Raw genomic sequence first — 9,228 nt, 5'->3', positions numbered from 1 at the left:
CCCCTTAAGACCAAAATGATCAGGGAGAAAAAATTAGCACAGTGGTATAATGATCATACACGCACCTTAAAACAGACCACTCGAAAATTAGAACGTAAATGGCGTCAAACAAAATTAACAGTATTTCAAATAGCATGGAAGGAGAGCCTCCTAATTTATAGAAAATCTCTTAGTGCTGCTAGATCAGCATATTTCTCCACCCTCATAGAAAATAACAAGCAGAATCCTAGATTTTTATTCAGCACGGTAGCAAAATTAACAGGGAATAAAAGCACTGCACTCACATGCACACCATAATTAGGTACTAATGATTTCATGAACTTTTTTAATAATAAAATTGAAAACATCAGGCAAAAAATCCAGACGGTTAATATAAATCCAAATTATTTTACAAGTAACCCTGTAGACAGCAGTGTAATTATAACGGACAATCAATTACAAAGTTTTACTCCTATTCACGAGAATGACTTAATTTCATTAATTTCCTCATCAAAATCATCAACCTGCATCTCGATCCCTTGCCTACAAGTTTCTTTAAACAGATCATTCCAGAGATAATTGAACCTGTTTTAAAAATAATAAACTCTTCCATTAGCACCTTGACCCATGTCAGCTGTCAAACTACAGACCAATATCAAATCTCCCCTTCATAGCAAAAATTTTGGAAAAGGTTGTAGCACAGCAGTTATGCTCACACCTACTTATGGATAATATTTTTGAAATGTATCAGTCAGGATTTCGGCCTCATCATAGCACAGAGACGGCGCTAGTTAAGGCGGTAAATGACCTGTTATTGGCCTCTGATCAGGGTTTTGTCTCCTTACTTGTTTTGCTCGACCTTAGTGCAGCTTTTGACACCATTGATCACACTATACTACTTGCTAGACTTGAGAATGTTGTTGGAATAAAGGGAACGGCTCTCTCTTGGCTCAGGTCTTATTTGACTGATCGCTATCAGTTTGTTGATGTTAATGGTGAGTTCTCCACACTCTCTGAGGTAAAGTTTGGTATTCCTCAAGGATCTGTCTTAGGCCCTCTGCTTTTCTCTTTATATATGCTGCCTCTTGGAGAAATTATTCATAAACATGGTATTAGATTCCATTGCTATGCTGATGATACACAGCTGTATATTTCAGCAAAGCCAGATGAGAGAGATCAGCTTAACAATGTTGAAAAATGTGTAAAGGACATTAGACAGTGGATGCTCGATATCTTTCTTCTGCTAAACTCAGATAAGACGGAAGTACTTTTACTAGGACCACATGCAGCTAGAAGCAAACTTTCCGATTACCTAACATCTCTGGATGGTGTTTCTGTTTCAGCGTGTACGGCTGTCAAAGACCTTGGTGTGATTATTGACTCGAGTCTTTCCTTTGAGGCTCACGTGAATAATATTACCAGGATCTCCTTCTTTCACCTTAGAAATATTGCTAAAATTAGAAATATGATGTCGTTACAGGATGCAGAAAAACTAGTTCATGCTTTTGTTACTTCTAGATTAGACTACTGTAACGCTTTACTGTCTGGGTGTGCGAGTAGGTGCATAAATAAGCTTCAGTTAGTTCAGAATGCAGCAGCAAGAGTCCTCACTAGATCTAGGAAATATGACCACATCACCCCTGTATTAATCAGTCTACACTGGCTCCCAATCAAATCTCGCATTGATTATAAAATTCTACTACTGACATATAAAGCACTTAATGGTCTCGCACCACCGTATCTGAGTGAACTTCTGTACCAGTATGATCCTCCACGCCTACTTAGATCAAAAGGTGCAAGGCTATCTGTTGGTTCCTCCAATAATGAAGATTACAGCAGGGGGCAGATCTTTCTCTTATAAAGCCCTGCAGTTATGGAACAGCCTTCCAACCAGTGTTCGGGACTCAGACACAGTCTCCGTGTTCAAGTCGAAGTTGAAAACATATTTATTCAGTCAAGCCTTTAATCAGTAGATTTTTTCTCGGGTAAAGGCTCAGATCTGGAGGGAACATTGATATAGAGTGTTTGGTGAACTGGGATATTTGTACGCTGTCGTCCCCTCACATTCACGTGTTCACTCAGGTTTGTTGATGGTGGTGTGGTGGGCCGTCTCTTATCCCAGAGATCCCTCATGTCTGTGTTGCCTTCTGGTTCTCCCTTTTAGTTATGCTGCCATAGCGAGTCTTGCCGGAGTCCAAACTGCACAGTGACTTTAACTCTCATGCAACAATAGGTACACTTAATAATCCATATCCTTCTCTTCCTGTCACCCTCTTCTCTCTCTCTCTCTCTTTCTCTCTCTCTCTCTCTCTCTCTCTCTCTCTCTCTCGGTCGAGTTAAACATGCTCCTGAGGCTCCAGTGACCACTGTTTCTGCCCCTCTCCCCCCCGTGGATCTTCCCACTTCATCCAGGCCTGCCTGGATTGGACTGTAGTTGATGTCAACAGTCTCCTACACTGACTCAGAAATACACTTCGCTTTTGATCATCATCACTGCACCCCGCAACATTGTATACCCGCCACAAATGGACATTCGGTGTAACCCAGATGAGGATGGGTTCCCTCTTGAGTCTGGTTCCTCTCAAGGTTTCTACCTTATGCCATCTCGGGGAGTTTTTCCTTGCCACAGTCGCCAGTCGCCACCGGCTTGCTCATCAGGGACAAACTTACTCATAAAGAACATATTCATTTTTAATCACCGCATTATCTGTGTGAAGCTGCTTTGAGACAATGTTCATTGTTAAAGGCGCTATACAAATAAAAATGAATTGAATTGAATTGAACACTGGTTCACCCCCGCCCGGAGTTGTGGAGGCTATGGCTGTGGCCCCTGAGGGGGCACAGTTCGTAGTGGCTGGTCTCTCTACCAAGGTAGTTGGCACCCTTCTCTACTCCAGGGCTCGCTCTACGAGGAGGTCTTATGCTGCACGGTGGGGAATGTTCGCGTCATGGTGTGTGCACCGTGGTTTGGACTCTGTTAACTGCCCGGTCGGTTCAGTTCTGCAGTTTTTGCAGGAACAGTTTGCCGCAGGGTTGTCCCTTTTGACCCTCAAGGTTTACGTGTCCGCCATCGCGGCTTATGGCACCCCGCCTGCGGGGCAGTCGCTGGGCAGGCACCCACTGGTGACACGTTTCCTCCACGGCACCCGGAGGCTGAGGCCCGGGACACGACCCAGAGTGCCTGTCTGGGATCTGGCTGTTGTGCTGGCGGCTCTGTCTGAGCCCCCCCTTCGAGCCGTTTGCCGATGTGGCCCTTAGGTTTCTGTCGGTTATGACCACCTTCCTCTTGGCGGTTTCCTCCCTGAAGAGGATCGGGGATCTGCAGGCTCTGTCTGTGGCCCAGTCCTGCCTGGTGTTTGCCCCTGGCATGACCAGAGCGTTTCTCTACCCGAAACCTGGGTACGTGCCTTCGGCTCCCTCACGTCCTGCTGTCTTGCAGGCATTCTGCCCTCCTCCATATGCAGCCCCCGAACAGGAGCGACAGCACCGGCTGTGTCCAGTGCGAGCACTGGACACTTACCTCCGCAGGAGGAGTCCGTGGAGGAGGTCGGAGCAGCTGCCAATAAGCAGACTTTAAGCGGATGGGTTGTGGATGCGATTGTGTCGGCTCACGAGTCCCCTGGCCTCCCCACACCACTCGGGGTTCGAGCTCACTCCACCCGGAGTGTGGCGGCCTCTACGGCCTGGTCCGCTGGAGTCCCACTCCGGGACATCTGTGACGCGGCGGGTTGGTCCACCCCGCTGACCTTCCTCAGGTTCTATGACCTTGACCTCAGAGCTACCCCGGGCTCCTCTGTCCTGCGTGCTGGTGCCGAGGCCCTCACTCTCTAGGCAGGGTCTGGTCAGTGTGGCGTGATTGGACACTCGTTCCCATAGCGTTTCGACGCAGCTCGAGTTCCTGAAGGGGAACGTCTCTAGGTTACGACCGTAATTATAGTTTCCAGAGGGAACGAGACGCTGCGTCTCCGTGCCACACTCCCTGCATCCCTGCGGCGCTTACCTTTTCTCACAGTAGCTAGCGTCTGGTCCATCTCGCAGCCATTTGTAGCTTCCTGTTTACGCGACGTCGCCCGCTGATGACGTCACGTACCAAACGCCTATTGGTCAGATTACACACGTGGTTTAGAGCGTGGTCACGCAGGGGCGTTCCCATAGCGTTTCGACGCAGGGGCGTTCCCATAGCGTTTCGACGCAGCGTCTCGTTCCCTCAGGGAACTATGGTTACGGTCGTAACCTAGAGACGTTCTCTATTGACTCTGCCATCGTCGATCTGATCATGGATGATGATGACAGGGAGTACAGAGGACTTTTTCAGAACTTTGTGGACTGGTGCCAACGGAGCTGCCTCCAGATAAATGCGTGGAAAACCAAAGAATTGGTAGTGGATTTCCATAGGCACAAACACACTTCATCACCAGTAAACATTCAGGGAAAGGACATTGTGAGAGTGGACTCTTACAAATACCTGGGTGTTCACCTAAACAACAAACTGGACTGGACAAACAACACTGAGGCAATTTACAAGAAAGGGCAGAGCCGACTCTTTCTGCTGCGGAGATTAAGGTCTTTTGGAGTGCAAGGAGAGCTACTGAAAACCTTTTTTGACTCTGTGGTGGCTTCAGCTATCTTTTATGAAGTGGTCTGCTGGGGCAGTATCTCTACTGCAGACAGGAAGAGACTGGATAAGCTGATCAGGAAGGCCAGCTCAGTTCTGGGGATTCCCCTGTACACTGTACAGGAGGTGGGAGAAAGGAGGATGGTAGCTCAACTATCACCATTACAGCAGAACGCCTCTCACCCCCTGTATGTAACCGTCACATCGTTGAGCAGCTCCTTCAATGACAGACTGCTACACCCTAAGTGTCTAAAGGAGCGTTACAGAAGGTCTTTTCTCCCTGCTGCTATTAGACTTTACAATCAAAGCTGCTCCCACTAAAACCAGTCACCAAAAAATAGAAAACTGTTATCACATTTTAGCTGTATAATAACATTACCTGTGTGCAATATTACAATGCAACATGTGAAATATTACCTGCAATATGTGCAATAATTACCTGCAATACCACCTGTGCGAAATACTACCTGCAATGCATACTTTTTTTCTTCTCTTATTGTATTTATATATTTATACATTGTACTGTGTATATACTGTATATTATAGTTTGTGTATATTCTTATATATATATATATATATATATATATATATATATATATATATATATATATATTTGCATACATTTTTTATTTCTTTCCTTTGCTGCTGTAACAAAAGAAATTCCCCCACTGTGGGACGAATAAAGGTATATCTTATCTTATGACATCGCCCGGTATGGCGCAGCCGGGGCCCCACCCTGTAGTCAGGCCCGGGGTTGGGGCTCGTATGCGAACGCCTGGTGGCCGGGCCTTCCCCCACGGGGTCCGGCAAGGATCGACAACCCGATCCCAGGACAGGGAAGCTAGCTCTAGGGACGTGGAATGTCACCTCGTTGGCGGGGAAAGAGCCTGAGAATGTGCATGAGGTTGAGAGTTTCCAACGAGAGATAGTCGGGATCACCTCTGCGCACGTCTTGGGCTCTAGAACCACACTCCTCTAGAGAGGATGGACTCTTCACCACTCTGGAGCCCATGGTAAAAGGTGGCGGGCTGGTGTGGGTTTGCTTATAGCCCCCCAGCTCAGCTGCCATGTGTTGGAGTTTCCCCCGGTGAATGAGAGGGTCGTTTCCCTGCGCCTACGGGTCAGGGATAGGTCTCTCACTGTCGTGTGTGCCTATGGGCCAAACGGCAGTGTAGAGTACCCGGCCTTCAGGCTCTGACTGGGGACTCCGCTGTTCTACTGGGAGACTTCAATGCCCACGTGGGCAGCGACAGTGACACCTGGAGGGGCGTGATTGGGAGGAACGGCCCCCTGATCTGAACCCGAGCGGTGTTTAGTTATTGGACTTCTGTGCTAGTTACAGTTTGTGCACATGGCACCAGGACACCCTAGGCCGTAGGTCGATGATCGACTTTGTGGTCGTTTCATCTGACCTGCGGCCGTATGTCTTGGACACTTGGGTAAAGAGAGGGGCGAAGCTGTCAACCGATCACCACCTGGTGGTGAGTTGGATCCGATGGCGGGGAGGAAGCTGGACAGACTTGGCAGACCCAAGCGTACTATGAGGGTCTGCTGGGAACGTTTGGCCGAGTCTCCTGTGAGAGAGATTTTTAACTCCCACCTCCGGCAGAGCTTCGACCGGATCCCGAGGAAGGCTGGAGATATTGAGTCCGAGTGGACCATGTTCTCCACCTCCCTTGTCGAAGCGGCTGCTCGGAGCTGCGGCCGTAAGGTCTCCGGTGCCTGTCGAGGCGGCAATCCCCGAACCCAGTGGTGGACACCGGAAGTAAGGGATGCCGTCAAGCTGAAGAAGGAGTCCTATCGGGCCTGGTTGGCTTGTGGGACTCCTGAGGCAGCTGACGGGTACCGGCAGGCCAAGCAAACTGCAGCCCGGGTGGTTGTGGAGGCAAAAACTCGGGCCTGGGAGGAGTTCGGTGAGGCCATGGAGAAGGACTATCAGCTGGCCTCGAAGAGATTCTGGCAAACCGTCCGGCGCCTCAGGAGAGGGAAGCAATGCCCTACCAATGCTGTTTAAAGTAGAGGTTGGGAGCTGTTGACCTCAACTGGGGATGTCGGACGGTGGAAGGAATACTTAGATGATCTCCTCAATCCCGCCGTCACATCTTCCATTGACGAAGCAGAGGCTGAGGCTTCAGAAGGTGGACTTGTCCATCACCCAAGCTGAAGTCACCGAGGTAGTCAAGAAACTCCTCGGTGGCAAGGCACTGGGGGTGGATGAGATCCGCCCTGAGTACCTCAAGTCTCTGGATGTTGTGGGGCTGTCTTGGCTGACACGACTCTGCAGCATCGCGTGGCGGTCGGGACAGTGCCTCTGGGATGGCAGACCGGGGTGGTGGTCCCTTTTTTAAGAAGGGGGACTGGAGGGTGTGTTCCCACTATAGGGGGATCACACTTCTCAGCCTCCCTGGGAAAGTCTATGCAAGGGTACTGGAGAGGAGAATAAGGCTGATAGTAGAACCTCGGATTCAAAAGCAACAGTGTGGTTTTCGTCCAGGCCGTGGAACACTGGACCAGCTCTATACCCTCTACAGGGTGCTGGAGGGTTCATGGCAGTTTGCCCAACCAGTCTTTAGTCAGAAAAGGGTGGCTTGCCCACTTCAGGTTGGTGGAGAGTTCCTGCCTCAAGTGGAGGAGTTTAAGTATCTTGGGGTTTTGTTCACGAGTGAGGGAAGGATGGAACGGAAGATTGACAGACGGATCGGTGCAGCTTCTGCAGTAATGCGATCGATGTACCGGTCTGTCATGGTGAAGAAAGAGCTGAGCCACAAGGCGAAACTCTCGATTTACCGGTCAATCTACGTTCCGACTCTCACCTATGGTCATGAGCTTTGGGTCATGACCAAAAGGACAAGATCCCGGATACAGGCGGATGAAATGAGCCTTCTCCGCAGGGTGGCTGGGCGATCCCTTAGAGATAGGGTGAGAAGCTCGGTCACTCGAGAGGAGCTCAGAGTAGAGCCGCTGCTCCTCCACATTGAGAGGGGTCAGCTAAGGTGGGAAGGTGCACCTCAGGGAAGGTGTTCCGGGCGCGTCCCACTGGGAGGAGACCCCGGGGAAGACCTAGGACACGCTGGAGAGACTATGTCTCCCGGCTGGCCTGGGAATGCCTCGGTGTCCCCCCGGAACAGTTGGAAGAAGTATCTAGGGGGAGGGATGGCTGGGCATCTCTGCTTAGACTGCTGGCCCCGCGACCCAGCCCCAGATAAGCGGGAGAAGATGGATGGGAGCAGTGTTGGTGCAAATTTTTGTGGCGGTTCTTCTATCATTGTGTGTGATGTTTTGTTTCTGTACGCTGTTGTTGACCTTTGCGAAGGCAATGATATTGCGATGGGTTGGATTTGTGATGCCTGGGGATCAAACTCCGTTGTATGCCACTATTGCATACAACTGATGTAGATGAAGTGGTATTAGAAGGTGAATTGGTGGAGAAATATCCATTTTGATATCCAAATCATATTATACTTTTTCATATATTTTGGATATTGTTTACTTTTTAGTAGTTCCTCCTATATCGTGTTATGATGGAATGTGATTAATATGATAGTGATTAATTTGTTTATTTGTGAAGACGATACTGGTTGTTTTTTTTCTTTTCTTTTCTTTTCTCCTAAGAAGCAATATTGGGGAGTTTGCATACATTCAAACATGGACAATAAGAAAGATTGGAAGGCTCTGAACGAGGATGCTGTGATTCAACACATCAGTGACACCATACTTAGAGTCAATGCTGCTTGCTGTTGCGGATGGATACCTTCTTCACATATATATGTTTTCATTAATGGAGTGTATTTGTTATATTATATTTGGTGACATTAATAGAGAATGTTTGTACACTAGCAGTAATCAAAGTAAGTCGTAATAGTTTTTAATTTTCTTCTGTTGCATGACAAATACACATTTTTATTAAATTAATTGTTTGAGTAATGATGGTTTTTGCTACTGAGTAAATATATTGGGACCTCAGATGTTTTCTTTTTCCTCGATGTTTAGGGACATGGGGAATAGGCAGGGAAAGGTCCATTGGAAGGTCCAATGGGTCGACCAGCCCGAATTTGGACATTGTTTTGATTTTATTTTCTGGGGTTTCATATTGTCAGGGATCCACCTGCCATGCCCCCTTTGGTGGCTCTCTATGCCTCCGCTCTCCCTAGCGCTCCAGGTTTAACCACGCACACCTGGGGCTCATCATCAATCATGCCTCCACTCTCTCTGGAGCTCCAGGCTTAATCTCACTCACCTGGGGCTCATCATCACTCCACCCCACTTCTATATAAGCTCTTCACGCACACTCACTCCCCGTTCGTTATTGTATGTGTTGGGCTTTACATGTTGCATGTTTCCGTGTTTCAGACAGGACTCTATGCGTCCCACCCTTTTGGACTTCACAATCCCGTACCGGCTGTGCGTCTCCTTCCCGTGCATCTTGGATCAGCTACGCTTCTCCTTAAGCGCACCTCGGACTTACTTAACCGAATGACTGCCGTGTGTGTGTGTGTGTGTGTGTGCGCGCGCGCGCGCGCGTGCTTGTGTGTATCTCTCTCCCTCACTCGTGTCAATAAAACTGGAGCGAGCTGTACTCGGACTTCCGCCTCCCGTTTCACTAGCACCCTGACACATGTATTTGCTTAAGTCAT

The 9,228-nt window shown here is 48.6% G+C and overlaps 1 protein-coding gene across 1 annotated transcript in view; it reads left to right on the top strand.

The window, feature by feature from the left end:
- Positions 1-5,645: 5,645 nt before the first annotated feature.
- Positions 5,646-9,228, top strand: part of LOC310716518 (craniofacial development protein 2-like) — a 75,732-nt gene continuing 72,149 nt past the window's right edge. The window contains exon 1 of the mRNA XM_083523854.1: positions 5,646-5,714. Coding sequence (XP_083379980.1) covers positions 5,686-5,714 — 29 coding nt within the window. The 5' untranslated portion in view covers positions 5,646-5,685. The remainder of the gene's footprint in view (positions 5,715-9,228) is intronic.

This window comes from Silurus aristotelis (genome assembly GCF_946808225.1).
Source record: "Silurus aristotelis genome assembly, chromosome: 21".
Classification (NCBI taxonomy): Eukaryota; Metazoa; Chordata; class Actinopteri; order Siluriformes; family Siluridae; genus Silurus; species Silurus aristotelis.
This window is presented reverse-complemented; position numbering and strand designations above follow the sequence as displayed.